The sequence below is a fragment of the Scyliorhinus canicula genome, chromosome 12 (assembly GCF_902713615.1).
Source record: "Scyliorhinus canicula chromosome 12, sScyCan1.1, whole genome shotgun sequence".
Classification (NCBI taxonomy): Eukaryota; Metazoa; Chordata; class Chondrichthyes; order Carcharhiniformes; family Scyliorhinidae; genus Scyliorhinus; species Scyliorhinus canicula.
In genome coordinates, this window is record NC_052157.1 from 68,116,089 (window position 1) to 68,135,504 (window position 19,416).

The following is a 19,416-nucleotide window of genomic DNA, read 5'->3' on the forward strand; positions in this document are numbered from 1 at the left end:
CTGTAGCAACTCACAAGGCTCGTTAGACAGCACTTTCCAAACCTATGACCGCTGCCATCTAGAAGGACAAAAACAGCAGATACTGGGAGCACCAAGACCTCTTTCTATTCATGCGTGGGTGACGGGCATTGCTGGCTGGGCCAGCATTTGTTTCCTATCTCTACTTGCTCTTGGCTGACTCGGCCATTTCACAGTGTGGTTAAGAGCCGACCACATTTCCATTGAGTCACATGTAAGGCAGGACTGTTAAGGATGACAGATTTCCTTCCCTAAGGGATTGCTAGACCAGTGACAATAGAACCACATCACCGTCTCCCCCAGTACCTTCCAACCACGATCGCTGCCTTCTAGAAAGACAACAGCAGCAGATATGTGGGAACCCCATCACCAGGAGGTTCCCCTCCAAGACATTCATCATCCTGCTTTGGAAATATATCGCCATTCCTCTGCTGTTGCTGGGCCAAAATCCTGGAATTCCCTCCCTAACAGCACAATGGGTGTACCGACACCTCAGGGACTGCAGCGGTTCAAGAAGGCAACTCACCAACACCTTCTCAAGGGGAAACTAGGACGGGCAATAAATTCTGGCCTAGGAGCAACACCCACATCTCATGAATGAATAAGGAAACAGCAGCTCAGGCTGAAAGGGAGGCTCCCCACAGCCTTGTTACTTCAGAGTGTCTCTGGGACACAGGGACTGGAGACGGGATAGACCCAGACAGGTTAAAGATGCCAACTTGCCTTCCCTAAATTGTGCAAGGACAACATCCTGCAAGATTCCCAGCCACTAATACGAGGGCCAGCTTTGTATTTTTCAAGCTTAGTAAATTTTTCTGCAGTACCTCAAATAGGATTAAACCTCACCTTCTCTTCGATTGCCGTGGAATCAAATAGGATTAAAACTCACCTTCTCTTGGATTGGAATGTGAACATTGCTGCAAAGAGAAGCATGCTGTTGACGTTTTTCATCTTGCTCTCATCAGTCCAAGTTTCAGATGATCGCCGCAATTTTGTACCACAGGAGAACAGCGAGCTGAGCCGCTGACAAGACAACTTCCTCTGGCTCCGGCTCATTGGGAGACAATGGCATCATGGTCATGTCACTGGGCTATTAATTACGAGGCCCAGGCTACGGCTTTGGGGATGTGGGTTGCAATCCCACCAACGGCAGCCAGTGGAACTTCAATTTAATTTCTAAATGCTTGGATGTAAAATTGGTTTAAGTCATGATGACCATAAAACCATTACTTTTCTTTTTTTTAATAAATTTAGTGTACCCAATTAATTTTTTTTTTCAATTAAGGGGCAATTTAGTGCGTTCAATCCACCTACCTTTGCACATCTTTGGGTTGTGGGGGCGAAACGCACGCAAACACGGGGAGAATGTGCAAACTCCACACGGACAGTGACCCAGAGCTGGGATCGAACCTGGGACCTCGGCACTGTGAGGCAACAGGGCTAACCCACTGCGCCACCGTGCTGCCCATGAAACCATTACTGACTGTTGTAAAAACCCATATGGTTCGCTAATCCTCTTTAGGAAAGGAAAATCTACCGTCCTTACCTGGCCTGGCCCAAATGTGACTCCAGGCCCAGAGCAATGTGCTTGACTATCATGTAACAAAATGGAAGCAGGTGCTGGAAATTGTAAACAAAAACAGAAAATGATGGAAAAACTCAGCAGGCCTGGCAGCATCTGTGGAGAAAGTTAACGTTTTGAGTCCGTAAGACTCTTCTTCAGAGTGTTGCCTGCTGTATTCGGCAATCAAGCCACTCAATTCAAGAGTAATTAGGAATGAAAGAATAAGGAAATGAAGGTGTTGCCATGTAGAAAGCGAAGGGGAATTACGGATTCCGCAAGTTCCACGGATAATTTTAAAAATGCACAAGACTGGAACATATTCTGTTTGTTTGCAGAGGACGGACCCCTGCACATGGATGTATGTAAGCCGTATCTCTCAATGATTGGCTGATCAAATAAAAGAACACATAGTTCGCAATGGCCAGAGTACAGACCGCAGGCAACAAGCCCATGCTTGTGAAACCCAAACCAAAATGTCCGCTGTTGGATATGTTTCAGCAATTGGAGAGCAGTTGTTGAGTAATCCTGAGTGCGCTTATAGCTACAACTTCGACCACCGTCAAGTAATCAGTCGAGCTTGTAATGTGGCTCATTTATAATGTGCCCGAAGTGACATACATGTGTAGGAAGCCATTCACTGCAAACAAAAGGAATGTGTTCAAAACTTGGAAATTTTTGAACTGTCCAGGAGTTTGGGGAACTTGCAGTTCACGGTTATTTTTCTGTGACAACTCCTTATCCAATAAGAATCAATTTGCCAACCAATCAACACCCTTTTCTCCGCCTTTGCTGCCTTACGGCCCCGAGGTCCCAGGTTTGATCCCAACTCTGGGTCACCGTCCAAGTGGAGTTTGCTCATTCTCTCCATGTTTGTGTGGGTTTCGATCCAAAGATATGCAGGGTAGGTGGATTGGCCACGCTAAATTGCCCCTTAATTGGAAAAGGCGAAATGGGTACTCTAAATTAAAAACAAAATGAAAAAAGCACCCTTTTCTCCTTTAGTGACAATTATGATGCTTTGAAAATTGACATTCTTGCATTTGTCCTGTCAAATGTAAGACAAAAGTGGGCAGCACAGTGGCGCAATGGGTTAGCACCACGGCCTCACGGTGCCAAGGTCCCAGGTTCAATCCCGGCTCTGGGCCACTATCTATGTGGAGTTTGCACATTCTCCCCGTGTTTGTGTGGGTTTCGCCCCCACAGCCCAAAAGATGTGCAGGCTAGGTGGATTGGCCATGCTAAATTGCCCCTTAATTGGAAAAAAATGAATTGGGTACTCTAAATTTAAAAAAAAATATAAGACAAAAAACTTTGACAACATGTTTATTTTCCAGTAATGTTCTAATGGATTATTAGTCTTGACGATCGGAGATTTAACCTTCTTGTTTCAGAATATTGAAGATTTCTCCTTTTCTATTTTTTTCAGTTCCACCCACCACTGCACCACCAATGACATCAGGAGGTGAGGATACCAATTTGAATATCTTGCTGTGAGCTCTCTGGCATGCCTGGCTCCATCCCCCTCTCCCACCCCACACACCCGTCCCTGGTCCATGTGCATCGGGAACAGCAGGTATTGCATGTCACTGACTTCCTAACTGGTAATGGTGCCACCTTCGCCAAACTGCACCATGGCCTGGGTACAAGGGGTTGATGGTAGGTTTCGAATAATACAGCCGGCTCATCTACTATACAGGCGCTGATCTCTACCACACTCCCCTGACACATACCAAGGGGCAGACAGACCATGGTAATGCCATCCCTCTCACAGACACGCAGCATTTGGGGGCACGGTAGCACAGTGGTTAGCATTGTTGCTTCACAGCTCCATGGCCCCAGGTTTGATTCCCGGGTTGGGTCACTGTCTGTGTGGAGTTGGCACTTTCTCCCCGTGTCTGCGTGGGTTTCTGTTTTCCTCCCACAGTACTGTACAAAGATGTGCAGGTTAGGTGGATTGGTCATGCTGAATTGCTCTTTGTGTCCAAAAAGACAAAAGTTTTAGGTGGGGTTACTGGGTTACAGGGATAGGGTGGAGGTGTGGGCTTGGGTGCTCTATCCAAGCGCTGGTGCAGACCTGATAGGCCGAATGGCCACCTTCTGCACTGTAAATTCTATAATTCTATGATTTCTCCCACATGCCCGAACAAACCCCCAAGGTGAGCTAGTGAGCAACAACATGGTCTATGAACACAGCCTGCAAGCTTCCCAAGATAGACTCTTCCAGCTAAATGTCCCCCAATCATCATGTCTGGAGTCCAGGCTCTTTGACGAAGTAGGGCATCACTGCAGGCTTGCCAATCATCCATCCGCCCGCCTGCCCGCTTTACGCTGCACCCCCACTCCAACTGCATGGCAGTAGGGGTAACGGGATAGGACAATCAGTCCATTTTCCTCCAACCTGTAGCCTGAAAGGATTAAGGTTGCGGTGGAGAAACAAGCTCCTTGGTGCTACAGTTCAGAAGCTAGCCATGCCACAGATGTCCACACACCACGAAGGTATAGAAAACAATTTTACCGCAAAGGTCCATATCCTCAACTGATGAACATGATGGGGACAGTGTAGTTGGAGCTGCACTCTGTACATGTTTTAAAAAAAAATAAGTTTAGAGTACCCAATTCATTTTTTCCAATTAAGGGGTAATTTAGTGTTGCCAATCCACCTACCCTGCATATCTTTCGGTTACGGGGGTGAAACCCACGCGAGCACGAGGAGAATGTGCAAACTCCACACGGACAGTGACCCAGAGCTGGGATCGAACCTGGGACTTGGGCGCCGTGAAACAGCAGTGCTAACCACTGCGCCACCATGCTGCCCCTCTATAAATAACTAACCCTGTGCAATGCCTCTCCTGGGAGTGTTTGATGGGGACAGTGTACAGGGAGCTTTACTCTGTATCTAACCCTGTGCTGTATCTGTCCTGGGAGTGTTTGACTGGGACAATGTCAAACATTGGGAGCTTTACTCTGTATCTAACCCCGTGCTGTACCTGTCCTGGGAGTATTTGATGGGGGACAGTGTAGAGGGGGCTTTACTCTGTATCTCACCCCGTGTTGTACCTGTCCTGGGAGTATTTGATGGGGGACAGTGTAGAGGGGGCTTTACTCTGTATCTAACCCCGTGCTGTAACTATCCTGGGAGTGTTTGATGAGGACAGTGCAGAGGGAGCATTACTCTGTATCTAACCCCGTGCTGTATCTGTCCTGGGAGTGTTTGATCGGGACAGTGTAGAGGGAGCTTTACTCTGTATCTAACCCCGTGCTGTACCTGTCCTGGGAGTATTTGATGGGGGACAGAGTAGAGGGAGCTTTGCTCTGTATCTAACCCCGTGCTGTAACTATCCTGGGAGTGTTTGATGAGGACAGTGCAGAGGGAGCATTACTCTGTATCTAACCCCGTGCTATACCTGTCCTGGGAGTGTTTGATGGGGACAGTGTAGAGGGAGCATTACTCTGTATCTAACCCTGTGCTGTACCTGTCCTGGGAGTATTTGATGGGGGACAGTGTAGAGGGAGCATTACTCTGTATCTAACCCCGTGCTGTACCTGTCCTGGGAATATTTGATGGGGGACAGTGTAGCGGGAGCTTTACTCTGTATCTAACCCCGTGCTGTAACTATCCTGGGAGTGTTTAATGGGCACAGTGTAGAGGGAGCTTCATTCTGTATCTAACCCCGTGCTGTACCTGTCCAGGGAGTGTTTGATGGGGACAGTGTAGAGGGAGCTTTACTCTGTATCTAACCCTGACACCTCTCGGAGAGTAGCATTATGGTTCTGTCTTTAGTCAGGGCCCTGTGTCTGAGAATGGATTCGCCATGAATATCTGGGCCAGCTGATTCCTCTACTGTAACTTTGTGCTCTCTCTTTCTTTTTGCTGCTCTAGTGGACTCTGTTAAGAAGACAGGTAAGACGGTGGAGATGATAGACAGCACTGAATCAAGTCCTTTGGCTCAGTCAGTCCCTGCTGGCATTTACGCCTCACTTGGGCCTCTGAATCTACCAACGTTACCCTTTATTTACTGCTCCCTCCGTCTGTCGGACAAATTACCCCCTTTAAATATATTCGTACAATTTCACTTCAACCACTCTAAATACGAGCAAGTTCCAGATTCTCCCTGCTATCTGGGGAAAGGTGTTTCTCTTCAATTCCCCATTGGATTGATGAGTGATCGCCTCATGCTGATATTCCCCTCGCTCTGCCCTTCCCCACACGAGGAATCATTCCCTCTGCCTCCACGCTGTCAATACCTTTCATCCTTTAATGCCTGGCAATTCTTTCTCGAAATGGAAAACCCACAAATTCCTGGGTTTTTCCTTGTGAATCTGCTCTGTGGCCTCTCCAGCGCCAGTGGGTGTTCCATCAGTGTGGCCTGACCAACGTTCCATAAGACCAGAAGACATAGGAGCAGAATTAGACCACTCAGCCCATCGAGTCTGCTCCGCCATTCAATCATGGCTGATATTTTTCTCATCCCAATTCTCCTACCTTCTCCCCATAATCCCTGATCCCCTTATTAATCAAGAACCTATCTATCTCTGTCTTAAAGACACTCAGTGTTCGACACAGGACTAATGTTACCTCTCTAACTTTCCAATTCTCTCCCTCTGGAAGAAAAGCCCACACTCTCTTTGCTTCACTCACAGCCTGGCTAACCTGTGGTGTTACTTTTTCTACTGGATATATTCATATTCCCGGATCGCTTTGTTCCTTAATCCCACCGGGACTCGTATCTCCCAATGAATGAGTGACCCCCCCCCCCCCCACCATTCTCCCAACTAAAATGTACGGTCTCACATCTTACCTGTCCAAAATAATTTGCCCATTCTTTACATTTATTAATGTCCCCCTATAATTTTCCAAAGTTGTCGATGGGAACTGTGAGCAGCAGTGTAGCCAGCCCTGATCCCCATGGGACACCTCAGCTGCCGGGAATAATTCCCCTCTATCTTGCTCTCGGAAATCTCTGGAGGCCATCCGGCCATCCATTCTCCCACTGATACAGATCACTCTGTACAGCTTCACTGCTGTACAACAGTCAGTCGAGAGAGGGGGTGAGTGACCATTTGACATTATGGTTAGTCGAACATGTCTCAGTCCAGCCTCTCTGCACCAGACTCCCGGACGGTCACAGGGTATAAATTGAAGTGAGTGGACCATGGTTAACTATACACTCCTTATATCGGCCGACTGTGCGTATATATGCTGATCACCTTCCTCTCTCCAACCCACCACCCGATCATCCACTTCCCACCTCCAACCTACTGCCCTTACAACTAGCCCGTCCACATCCCCCTTACACACTGCCCTGACCACTGGCCCGTCCACCTCCCCCCCTCACCCACTGCCCTGACCACCGGCCCGTCCACCTCCCCCTCATCCACTGTCCTGACCACCGGCCCGTCCACTTCCTCCTCATCCACTGTCCTTACCACCGGCCCGTCCACTTCCCCCCTCACCCACTGCCCTGACCACCGGCCCGTCCACTTCCCCCCTCACCCACTGCCCTGACCACCGGCCCGTCCATTTCACCCCTCCCCCACTGCCCTGACCACCGGCCCGTCCACCTCCCCCCCTCACCCACTGCCCTGACCACCGGCCCGTCCACCTCCCCCTCATCCACTGTCCTGACCACCGGCCCGTCCACTTCCTCCTCATCCACTGTCCTTACCACCGGCCCGTCCACTTCCCCCCTCACCCACTGTCCTTACCACCGGCCCGTCCACTTCCCCCCTCACCCACTGCCCTGACCACCGGCCCGTCCACTTCCCCCCCTCACCCACTGCCCTGACCACCGGCCCGTCCATTTCACCCCTCCCCCACTGCCCTGACCACCGGCCCGTCCACTTCCCCCCTCACCCACTGCCCTGACCACCGGCCCGTCCACTTCCCCCTCACCGACTGCCCTGACTACCGGCCCGTCCACTTCCCCCCCTCACCCACTGTCCTTACCACCGGCCCGTCCACTTCCCCCTCACCCACAGTCCTTACCACCGGCCCGTCCACTTCCCCCCTCACCCACAGTCCTTACCACCGGCCCGTCCACTTCCCCCCTCACCCACTGTCCTTACCACCGGCCCGTCCACTTCCCCCTCACCCACTGTCCTTACCACCGGCCCGTCCACTTCCCCCTCACCCACTGTCCTTACCACCGGCCCGTCCACTTCCCCCTCACCCACTGTCCTTACCACCGGCCGTCCACCTCCCCCCCTCACCCAGCCCGTCCACTTCCCCCCCCCTCACCCACTGCCTGACCACCAGCCTATCCACTTCCCTCCTCATCCACTGTCCTTACCACCGGCCCGTCCACTTCGCACCTCCAACCACCCGCCCTTCCCACATACCCGTCTACTTCCTCCCTCACTCACTGTCCTTACCACCGGCCCGTCCACCTCCCCCCCTCACCCACAGTCCTTACCACCGGCCCGTCCACTTCCCCCCTCACCCACAGTCCTTACCACCGGCCCGTCCACTTCCCCCCTCACCCACTGTCCTTACCACTGGCCCGTCCACTTCCCCCTCACCCACTGTCCTTACCACCGGCCGTCCACCTCCCCCCCTCACCCAGCCCGTCCACTTCCCCCCCCTCACCCACTGCCTGACCACCAGCCTATCCACTTCCCCCCTCATCCACTGTCCTTACCACCGGCCCGTCCACTTCGCACCTCCAACCACCCGCCCTTCCCACATACCTGTCTACTTCCTCCCTCACTCACTGTCCTTACCACCGGCCCGTCCACCTCCCCCCCTCACCCACTGCCCTGACCACCGGCCCGTCCACCTCCCCCCTCACCCACTGTCCTTACCACCGGCCCGTCCACCTCCCCCCCTCACCCACTGTCCTTACCACCGGCCCGTCCACTTCCCCCTCACCCACTGTCCTTACCACCGGCCCGTCCACCTCCCCCCCTCACCCACTGTCCTATCCACAGGCCCGTCCACTTCCCCCCTCACCCACTGTCCTTACCACCGGCCGTCCACCTCCCCCCCTCACCCAGCCCGTCCACTTCCCCCCCCTCACCCACTGCCTGACCACCAGCCTATCCACTTCCCCCCTCATCCACTGTCCTTACCACCGGCCCGTCCACTTCGCACCTCCAACCACCCGCCCTTCCCACATACCCGTCTACTTCCTCCCTCACTCACTGCCCTTATCACCGGCCCATCCACTTCCCTCTCTAATGCACTGCCCTTACCACTAGTCTGTCCACTTCCCCTCTCACCCACCGCCGTTACCACTAGTCTGTCCACTTCCCCCTCTCACCCACTGTCATTATCACCGGTCCGTCCACTTCCCCCCTCAACCACTATCCTTACCATCGGCCTGTCCACTTCCCACCTCACCCACTGTCCTTACCACCGGCTTGTCCACTTCCCACCTCACCCACTGTCCTTACCACCGGCCCGTCCACTTCCCCCCTCACCCACTGTCCGGACCACCGGCCCGTCCACTTCCCTCTCTAATGCACTGCCCTTACCACTAGTCTGTCCACCTCCCCCCCTCACCCACTGTCCTTACCACCGGCCCGTCCACTTCCCCCCTCACCTACTGCCCTGACCACTGATCTGTCCACTTCCCCCTCTAAACCACTGTCCATAATACCGGTCTGCGCACTATAAACCACGCTCCAACCACACATCCGTGAAATGCATGAGACCAGAGACAGAGATGGGGCCAGAGATCCAATCCACGCACTTTCACAGGACGCAAAAGTCCTTGTGGCCCATTCTCTTAGTACTGAATTGTCACGAAAAGCAATCCCAAACTAAGCCCACTGCCCACTCTCTCCCCATTTCCTGTATCAATTCCAAACTAAGCCCACTGCCCACCCCCTCCCCATTTCCTGTATAAATCCCAAACTAAACCCACTGCCCATTCCCTCTCCATTTCCTGTATCAATCCCAAACTAATACCACTGCCCCACTCTCTCCCCATTCCCTGTATCAATCCCAAACTAATACCACTGCCCCACTCTCTCCCCATTTCCTGTATCAATCCCAAACTAATCCCACTGCCCCACTCTCGCCCCATTCCCTGTATCAATCCCAAACTAATCCCACTGCCCCACTCTCGCCCCATTCCCTGTATCAATCCCAACCTAATCCCACTGCCCCACTCCCCATTTCCTGTATCAATCCCAAACTAATCCCACTGCCCCACTCTCGCCCCATTCCCTGTATCAATCCCAACCTAATCCCACTGCCCCACTCTCTCCCCATTTCCTGTATCAACCCCAAACTAATCCCACTGCCCCACTCTCTCCCCATTTCCTGTATCAATCCCAAACTAATCCCACTGCCCCACTCTCTCCCCATTTCCTGTATCAATCCCAAACTAATCCCACTGCCCCCTCTCTCCCCATGTCCTGTATCAATCCCATACTAATCCCACTGCCCCACACTCTGACCATTCACTGTACCAATCGTAAACTAATCCCACTGCCCACTCCCTCCCCATTCCCTGTATCAACCCCAAACTAATCCCACTGTCCCACTCTTTGACCATTCACTGTACCAATCACAAACTAATCCCACTGCCTCACTCTTTCTCCATAGCCCTGTATCAATCACAAACTAATTCCACTGCCCACTCTCCTCATAGCCCTGTATCAATACCGAACTAATCCCAATGCCCCACTCTCTTCCTATAGCCCTGTATCAATCCCAAACTAATCTCTTTTCCCACACTCTTCACACACCCCTGTATCAATCCTAAATTAATCCATTGAGCCGCTCTCCCCACCCTGTACTACCTGTAATCCCAAACGAATCCCATTGCTCCACATTCTCCACATAACCCTATATCAATCCCAAATTAATACCACTGCCCCATTCTCTCTCCTAGCCTTGTGTCCATCACAAAACTTATCCCATTGCCCCACTCTCTCCCCACCCCTTATTCCAATCTGATTTTATTGTCCACACTGTCACCTCATAGCTCTGCATCAATGCCAAAATGAGTTATTCGGGCCCTAAAATGTGGACATCTCTCCTAAACCTCTCCACCAATCCCCCGTTCCCCCTCTCTTCTTTGAAACTAACGGGCAGGATTCTCCCCTACCCTGTGGGGTGGGGGGTCCCGGCGGGACGGAGTGGCGTGAGCCACTCCAGTGTCGGGCCGCCCCAAAGGTGCGGAGGAGCTAGGCCCAACCCGGAGTGGTTTGTGCCCTGCCGGCCGGCGGGAAAGGGGCTTGGCAGCACGGCAACCGGTGCCAAAGGGCCTCCGCCAGCCGGCGCGAGTCGACGCATGCGCGGGAGCGCCAGCGCGTGCTGGCGTCATCCCCGCGCATGCGCAGAGGGATTCGCATCCACCACGGCCTCCGGTGCGGAACAATAGAGTGTCCCCATCGCACAGGTCCGCCCGCGGTTCGGTAGGCCCCGACGGGGGCCAGGCCACCGTATGTGCAGATCTCCCTGCGACCCCCCAGGAACCCCGGAGCCTGCCCGCGCTGCCAGGTCCCGCTGGTAAGGTATCTACTCTAATTTACGCCGGCGGGACTGGCAAAGAACGGGCGGGAATTCGGCCCATCGCGGGCCGGAGAATTCGGTCAGCCCCAGGGCCCATTGAATCGTGTTGGACCTCACCATTCTCCAAGGCGGGTGGGACGACTCACGCCGGGGCAATTTTTGGGGGAGGGGGGGGGGTAGAATTAGGAGGATGGCGGAGGCGGGATTCATGCCGACCCCCGGCGATTCTCCCACCTGGCAGGGGGTCGGATAATCCCGCCCAACATCTTTGACTGAGGTATTGGTCACATGTCCCTAGCATCTCCTTATCAGTCACGGGATAAAGTTTTTTCTGATTTATGCTCCTGGATTTGGTATGAACAGTGTTCTCTCTGTGCCAGGCTGGTGTAGTAACTCAACAGCATGCAGCCCACTTACAACCTTTGTGCTGTTGTCCAATTTTTAAGGCTTTGTCTTTGGCATTGGGTGATTTTTTGAATGTTTCTGTCCCGGTGAGTTTTGACTTTCATTCCACATCAATACACAACCCAAAAACCATTCCCTCCACCGCCCCTCCCGCCCCTGCCACACCCTGGGGGAGCATGGGCCCTTTGGTGACTCCTCTCTCTGTCTCGCCTTCACAGAGAACCGTGAGCCGCAGGGTGGCGGGGGAGGAGCTGTGATCGCCGTGGTGGTCTGCGTCCTGCTGCTGCTCCTGGTGGTCGCCATCTTGTACTGCCTGCACAAAAAGGGGAAACTCCCATGTGGGAAATCCGAGAAAAAGGACACGTAAGTAAATGATGGGGTGTGGAGGAGTGGAGTGGGGTGGGAGGGAATTCTGTGGGATTTATGGAGGTGGGTAGGGAGGATGTGGGGAGGGAGAGGGAGCGGCAACAAGAGTCTGATCGGCCGCCATTTTGCACTGGCCTTTTTCACAAAAACGGACAAAATAAATCTGCGGGAGCAGGAAAAAAGAAATGAAAACAATAGAAATGGGTAAGGAGGGGAGTGTCTGGACGGTGAAACCCACGATTTAGGTCTGTGGTTGAAAAGGAGCGTGGCTCGTGAAAATGATCCATTTGTAATGCAGTGAAGGCTAATGGAATGATTAGCCATGTGGTGAAGTTACAACATATGACTACTTGTGTGTCAAACAGCAAAAGCAGCAAGTAATAAACAGAGCTAAGCGATTCCACAATGAATAGACCAGATCTAAGCTCTACGGTCCTGCCACATAGAACATCGAACATACAGGGGGCTAGGGTGGTAGTGAGGGCTTAAGTGGTTTGGTGCATACTCGATGGGCCGAATGGCCTCCTTCTGCACTGCATAATCCACCTAACCTGCATCTGGCCGTGAATGGTGGTGGACAATTAAACAACACACTGGAGAAGGAGGCTCCACAAATATCTTCATCCTCAATGATGGAGGAGCCCAGCACACATGTGCAAAAGGCACAGCTGAGGCCTTGGCAACAATCTTCAGCCAAAAGGGCCAAATGGATGATCTATTTCAGTTTCCTCCGGAGGTCCCCAGCATTACAGATGTCAGTCTTCAGCCAATTTGATTCACCCCACCTGATATCAAGAAATGGCTGAAGGTACTGGATACTGCAAAGGCTATGGGTCCTCACAATAATATCCCAGCAATAGTACTGAAGACTTGTGCTGCAGACCTTACCACACCCATAGCCAAGCTGTTCCAGTACAGCTACAAAACTGACATTTAAGCGGCAATGTGGAACATTGCCCAGGTGTGTCCTGTACATAAAAAGCAAGACAACCTGAACCTGGCCAATTACCTACTCAGTCTACTCTCCCTCATCAGCAAAGTGATGGAAGGGGACATCAACAGTGCTATCAACCAGCACTTATTCAGCAATAACCTGGTCACAGACGCCCCGTTTGGGTTCCTCCAGGGTCACTCAGCTCCTGACCTCATTACAACCTTGGTTCAGACATGGGACAAAAGAGTTGAACATCAGAGGTGAGGTGAGAGCTGCACTGTCAGAGGGTCAGTACAGAGGGAGAGCTGCACTGTCAGACGGTCAGTACTGAGGGAATGCTGCACTGTCAGAGGGTCAGTACTGAGGGAGTGCTGCACTGTCAGAGGGTCAGTACTGAGGGAGTACTGCACTGTCAGAGGGTCAGTACTGAGGGAGTGCTGCACTGTCAGAGAGGGTCAGTACTGAGGGAGTGCTGCACTGTCAGAGGATCAGGACTGGGGGAGTGCTGCACTGTCAGAGAGGGTCAGTACTGAGGGAGTGCTGCACTGTCAGAGGAAGGATTTAGGGGCACTGTCAGAGGGTCAGTACTGAGGGAGTACTGCACTGTCAGAGGGTCAGTACTGAGGGAGTGCTGCACTGTCAGAGGGTCAGTACTGAGGGAGCGCTGCACTGTCAGAGGGTCAGTACTGAGGGAGTGCTGCACTGTCAGAGAGGGTCAGTACTGAGGGAGTGCTCCACTGTCAGAGGTTCAGTATTGAGGGAGTGCTGCACTGTCAGAGAGTGTCAGTACTGAGGGAGTGCTGCACTGTCAGAGGATCAGGACTGGGGGAGTGCTGCACTGTCAGAGAGGGTCAGTACTGAGGGAGTGCTGCACTGTCAGAGGAAGGATTTAGGGGGCACTGTCAGAGGGTCAGTACTGAGGGAGCGCTGCACTGTCAGAGGGTCAGTTCTGAGGGAGTGCTGCAGTGTCAGAGGGTCAGGACTGAGGGAGTGCTGCACTGTCAGAGGGTGAGTACTGAGGGAGTGCTGCACTCTCAGAGGGTCAGTACTGAGGGAGTGCTGCTCTGTCAGAGGATCAGGACTGAGGGAGTGCTGCACTGTCAAAGGGTTAGTACTGAGGGAGTGCTATACTGTCAGAGGGTCAGTTCTGAGGGGTGCTGCACTCTCAGAGGGTCAGTACTGAGGGAGTGCTGCTCTGTCAGAGGATCAGGACTGAGGGAGTGCTGCACCGTCAAAGGGTTAGTACTGAGGGAGTGCTATACTGTCAGAGGGTCAGTTCTGAGGGAGTGCTGCAGTGTCAGAGGGTCAGGACTGAGGGAGCGCTGCACTGTCAGAGGGTCAGTGCTGAGGGAGCGCTGCACTGTCTTAGGGTCAGTACTGAGGGAGAGCTGCACTGTCAGAGGATCAGGACTGAGGGAGTGCTGCACTGTCAGAGGATCAGGACTTAGGTGGCACTGCATTGTCAGAGGATCAGTGCTGAGGGGGAGTTGCACTGTCAGAGGATCATACTGAGGGAGTACTGCTCTGTCAGAGGATCAGGACTGAGGGAGTGCTGCACTGTGAGAGGGTCAGTGCTGAGGGACTGCTGCACTGTCAGGGGGTCAGTTCTCAGAGAGTGCTGCAGTGTCAGAGGGTCAGTACTGAGGGAGTGCTGCACTGCCAGAGGGTCAGGACTGAGGGAGTACTGCACTGTCAGAGGGTCAGTACTGAGGGAGTGCTGCGCTGTCAGAGGTTCAATACTGAGGGAGTGCTGCGCTGTCAGAGGGTCAGCACTGAAGGAGAAGGGGTTGAAAGAGAAGAAGGTATTGGGGGAGAGTGGATGAGTGAAGGACAGCGGGGGGAGTCAATAAGTGAGAGGAGGAAGGGCGAGTGAGGGTGTGAGAAGAGGGCAGAGGTGAGTGGGTGAGTGAGAGGAGGGTTGGTGAAAGTGAGTGAGTGAGAGGAGGGTGGGGAGAATGGGGGAGTGAGAGGTGGGTGAGGGAGAGTGAGTCTGTGAGGAGGGTGGGGGACAGTGGGTGAGTGAGAGGAGGGTGGGGGACAGTGGGTGAGTGAGAGGAGGGTGGGGGAGGGTGGGTGTGTGAGAGGAGAGTGGGGAGGCTGGGTGTGTGAGAGGAGGGGGGGAAGAGTCGGTGTGTGAGAGGAGGGTGGGGAGGGTGGGTGAGTAAGAGGAGGGTGGAGGAGGGTGGGTGAGTGAGAGGAGTGTGGAGGAGGGTGGGTGAGTGAGAGGAGTGTGGGGGAGGGTGGGTGAGTAAGAGGGTGGAGGAGGGTGGGTGAGTGAGAGGAGTGTGGAGGAGGGTGGGTGAGTGAGAGGAGTGTGGGGAGGGTGGGTGAGTGAGAGGAGGGTGGAGGAGGGTGGGTGAGTGAGAGGAGGGTGGTGAGTGAGAGGAGGGTGGGGAGGGTGGGTGAGTGAGAGGAGTGTGGAGGAGGGTGGGTGAGTGAGAGGAGTGTGGGGGGGGGAGGGTGGGCGAATGAGAGGAGAGTGGGTGAGTGAGTGGAGGGTGGGTGAGTCAGAGGAGGGTTTGGAAGGTGGGTGAGTGAGAGGAGGGTGGGGAGAGTGAATGAGTGAGAGGAGGGCGGGTGAGAGGAGGGTGGGGAGTGAATGCAAGAGAGGAGGGTGATGAGAGGAAGATGGGTGAGTGAGAGGAGGGTGGGTGGGTGAATGAGAGGAGGGTGATGAGAGGACGGTGCGTGAGTGAGGGGAGGGTGGGGAGGGAGGGAGGGTGAATGAGTGGACGGTGATGAGAAGAGGGTGGGTGAGCGAGAGGAGGGTGGGGGATAGTGGGTGAGTGAGAGAAGGGTGGGCGGCGGGGTGGCTGAGTGTGAGGAGAGTGGGGGATAGTGGGGTGAGTGAGAGGAGGGTGATAAGAGGAGGGTGCATGAGTGAGGGGTGGGGAGGGTGGGTAAGTGAGATGAGGGTGGGGAGAGTGGGTGAGTGAGAGGTGGGTGGGGGAGAGTGGGTAAGTGAGATGAGGGTGGGGGAGAGTGGGTGAGTGAGAGGTGGGTGGGGGAGAGTGGGTGAGTGAGAGGAGGGTGGGGAGAGTGGGTGAGTGAGAGGAGGTGGGGAGAGTGGGTGAGTGAGAGGAGTGTGGGGGATAGGGGGTGAGTGAGAGGAGGATGGGGGAGAGTGGGTGAGTGAGAGGAGGGTGGGGAGAGTGGGTGAGTGAGAGTAGCGTGGGGGATAGGGGGTGAGTGAGAGGAGGGTGGAGGAGGGTGGGTGAGTGAGAGGAGGGTGAGTGAGAGGAGGGTGGGGGATAGGGGGTGAGTGAGAGGAGGGTGGACGATGGTGAGTGAGAGGAGGGTGGGTGAGTGAGAGTAGGGTGGGGGTGGGTGGGTGAGTGAGAGGAGGGTGGGGGATAGGGGGTGAGTGAGAAGAGGGTGGGTGATAGTGTGTGAGTGAGAGGTTGGTGAGTGAGAGGAGGGTGGGGGATAGGGGATGAATGAGAGGAGGGTGGAGGAGGGTGGGTGAGAGGAGGGTGGGTGAGTGAGAGGAGGGTGGGGGAGGGTGTGTGAGTGAGAGGAGGGTGGAGGAGGGTGAGTGAGTGAGAGGAGGGTGGAGGAAGGTGGGTGAGTGAGAGGAGGGTGGGGGCGGGTGGGTGAGTGAGAGGAGGGTGGGGGAGGGTGGGTGAGTGAGAGGTGGGAGCGGGTGGGTGAGTGAGAGGAGGGTGGGTGAGTGAGAGGAGGGTGGAGGAGGGTGAGTGAGTAAGAGGAGGGTGGAGGAGAGTGGGTGAGTGAGAGGAGGGTGGAGGAGGGTGGGTGAGTGAGAGGAGGGTGGGGGCGGGTGGGTGAGTGAGAGGAGCGTGGGGGAGGGTGGGTGAGTGAGAGGAGGGTGGGAGCGGGTGGGTGAGTGAGAGGAGGGTGGGTGAGTGAGAGGAGGGTGGAGGATGGTGGGGGAGGGTGGGTGAGTGAGAGGAGGGTGGGGGAGGGTGGGTGAGTGAGAGGAGGGTGGGTGAGTGAGAGGAGGGTGGTGGAGGGTGGGTGAGTGAGAGGAGGGTGGAGGAGGGTGGGTGAGTGAGAGGAGGGTGGGAGCGGGTGGGTGAGTGAGAGGAGGGTGGGTGAGGGAGAGGAGGGTGGAGGATGGTGGGGGGGAGGGTGGGTGAGTGAGAGGAGGGGTGGGGGAGGGTGGGTGAGTGGAGAGGAGGGTGGGTGAGTGAGAGGAGGGTGGTGAGGGTGGGTGAGTGAGAGGAGGGTGGAGGAGGGTGGGTGAGTGAGAGGAGGGTGGGGGGAGAATGGTGAGTGAGAGGAGGGTGGGGGGAGGGTGGGGGAGTGAGAGGAGGGTGGTGGCGGATGGGTGAGTGAGAGGAGGGTGGGGGTGGATGGGTGAGTGAGTGGAGGGTGGGGGAGGGTGGGTGAGTGAGAGGAGGGTGGGGGAGGGTGGGTGAGTGAGAGGAGGGTGGGGGAAGGTGGGTGAGTGAGAGGAGCGTGGGGGAGGATGGGTGAGTGAGAGGAGTGTGGGGGAGGGTGGGTGAGTGAGAGGAGGGTGGGGGAGGGTGGGTGAGTGAGAGGAGGGTGGAGGAGGATGGGCGAGTGAGAGGAGTGTGGGGGAGGGTGGGTGAGTGAGAGGTGGGAGCGGGTGGGTGAGTGAGAGGAGGGTGGAGGAGGGTGAGAGAGTAAGAGGAGGATGGAGGAGGGTGGGTGAGTGAGAGGAGGGTGGAGGAGGGTGGGTGAGTGAGAGGAGGGTGGGGGCGGGTGGGTGAGTGAGAGGAGGGTGGGGGAGGGTGGGTGAGTGAGAGGAGTGTGGGGGAGGGTGGGTGAGTGAGAGGAGGGTGGGTGAGTGAGAGGAGGGTGGAGGATGGTGGGGGAGGGTGGGTGAGTGAGAGGAGGGTGGGGGAGGGTGGGGGAGGGTGGGTGAGTGAGAGGAGGGTGGGGGAGGGTGGGTGAGTGAGAGGAGGGTGGGTGAGTGAGAGGAGGGTGGTGGAGGGTGGGTGAGTGAGAGGAGGGTGGAGGAGGGTGGGTGAGTGAGAGGAGGGTGGGGGAGAATGGGTGAGTGAGAGGAGGGTGGGGGAGGGTGGGGGAGTGAGAGGAGGGTGGGGGCGGATGGGTGAGTGAGAGGAGGGTGGGGGTGGATGGGTGAGTGAGTGGAGGGTGGGGGAGGGTGGGTGAGTGAGAGGAGGGTGGGGGAAGGTGGGTGAGTGAGAGGAGCGTTGGGGAGGGTGGGTGAGTAAGAGGAGCGTGGGGGAGGATGGGTGAGTGAGAGGAGGGTGGGGGACAGTGGGTGAGAGAGGAGGGTGGAGGAGCGTGGGTGAGTGAGAGGAGGGTGGGGGAGAGTGGGTGGGTGAGAGGAGGGTGGGGTAGTGGGTGAGTGAGAGGGGGGTGGGGTGGATGGGTGAGGAGAGGAGGGTGGGGGATAAATGGTGTGAGTGAGAGGAGGTTGGGGGAGGGTGGGTGAGTGAGAGGAGGGTGGGGGAGAGTGGGTGGGTGAGAGGAGGGTGGGGGATGGTGGGTGAGAGGAGGGTGGGGGATAGTGGGTGAGTGAGAGGGTGGTGGGGGAGGGTGGGTGAGTGAGAGGAGGGTGTGGGAGAGTGAGAGGAGGTTGGGGGAGGGTGGGTGAGTGAGAGGAGGGTGGGGGAGAGTGGGTGGGTGAGAGGAGGGTGGGGGATAGTGGGTGAGTGAGAGGGGGGTGGGGGAGGGTGGGTGGTGAGAGGTGTGGGAGAGTGAGAGGAGGTTGGGGGAGGGTGGGTGGGTGAGAGGAGGGTGTGGGAGAGTGAGAGGAGGTTGGGGGAGGGTGGGTGAGTGAGAGGAGGGTGGGGGACAGTCGGTGAGTGAGAGGAGGGTAATGAGTAGAGGGGGGGGAGATAAGTATTGGGAGATATGCAGAGTCTGGCCTGGGGGACAGCTGTTCTTCCCGATATGGGAACAGGATTTCTCTCGATGTTTCAGAGAACAGATTGGAAAACAGTGAGAAAAACTAAATCCAAGCAGAAGCACACAGATGTGACAGTCTGTTTGATGCTGCAATCGATCAAATTAATGAGTCCTGGTGGAACTCATTAGAAGGGAAGAGATATCGCAAAGTCCCATCACATCATCACCACAACACCACCTTCATGTTTATTTAATGATGTCGCCTAATTAAGTGAGACTGCGTTAACCAGGATCCAGGTCCCCGAGAGAGGAGGGAATCAGTGGTGGGATCTTCCTATACGGCAGACGCTGCCTTTTTAGAATTTACATACTGAACTGCTGTGCTTGAGAAGATAGCCAATCCCCAGCTCCCCACCGTCGCTGCACTTAGCCATTCAGCGGGAGGCGTGACACAGCACATGCAGCACGCAGGCTGTCCCACTGCAGGGGCATCGCAGGCAACTTCAGTCCCACTCCCATCCACAGACAACAACAACTTGCAATTCATAGCATCTTTCTAAAACCTGAACAAAGTCCCAAACTGCTTCATGGGAGTGGGTGGGGTGATCATCAAGCAACCTTTGGTACCGAATCAACTCAGCAGACATTAGAGACAGGCGACTGAAAGCTGGCTCAAGGAGATCTGCTTTTAAGGAGCGTCTTAACGGGGACAGAGACAGAGCGAGAGAGAGGTGGAGAGGGTGAGCAAGGGAATTCCAGACCTCATGCCCCCCCCCCCCCAGGCAGCTGAAGGCACAGCCACCAATGCTGGAGAGATTGGAAACGGGGAAGGGGGTGATGCTGAAGAGAAGCGCAGATATGGGG

The 19,416-nt window shown here is 55.2% G+C and overlaps 1 protein-coding gene across 5 annotated transcripts in view; it reads left to right on the forward strand.

The window, feature by feature from the left end:
• Positions 1–19,416, forward strand: part of LOC119974502 (basal cell adhesion molecule-like) — a 174,738-nt gene that overhangs the window by 145,563 nt on the left and 9,759 nt on the right. For 3 of the 5 annotated variants that reach the window (XR_005462513.1, XR_005462515.1, XM_038813441.1), the window contains exons 13-15: positions 3,009–3,044; positions 5,463–5,483; positions 11,669–11,813. Coding sequence is in view for 1 of the 5 variants with exons in the window: in XM_038813441.1 (XP_038669369.1) it covers positions 3,009–3,044; positions 5,463–5,483; positions 11,669–11,813 (202 nt within the window). In the remaining 4 variants the exon portion in view is untranslated. The remainder of the gene's footprint in view (positions 1–3,008; positions 3,045–5,462; positions 5,484–11,668; positions 11,814–19,416) is intronic. The other 2 variants (XR_005462514.1, XR_005462516.1) reach the window with 1 other exon arrangement.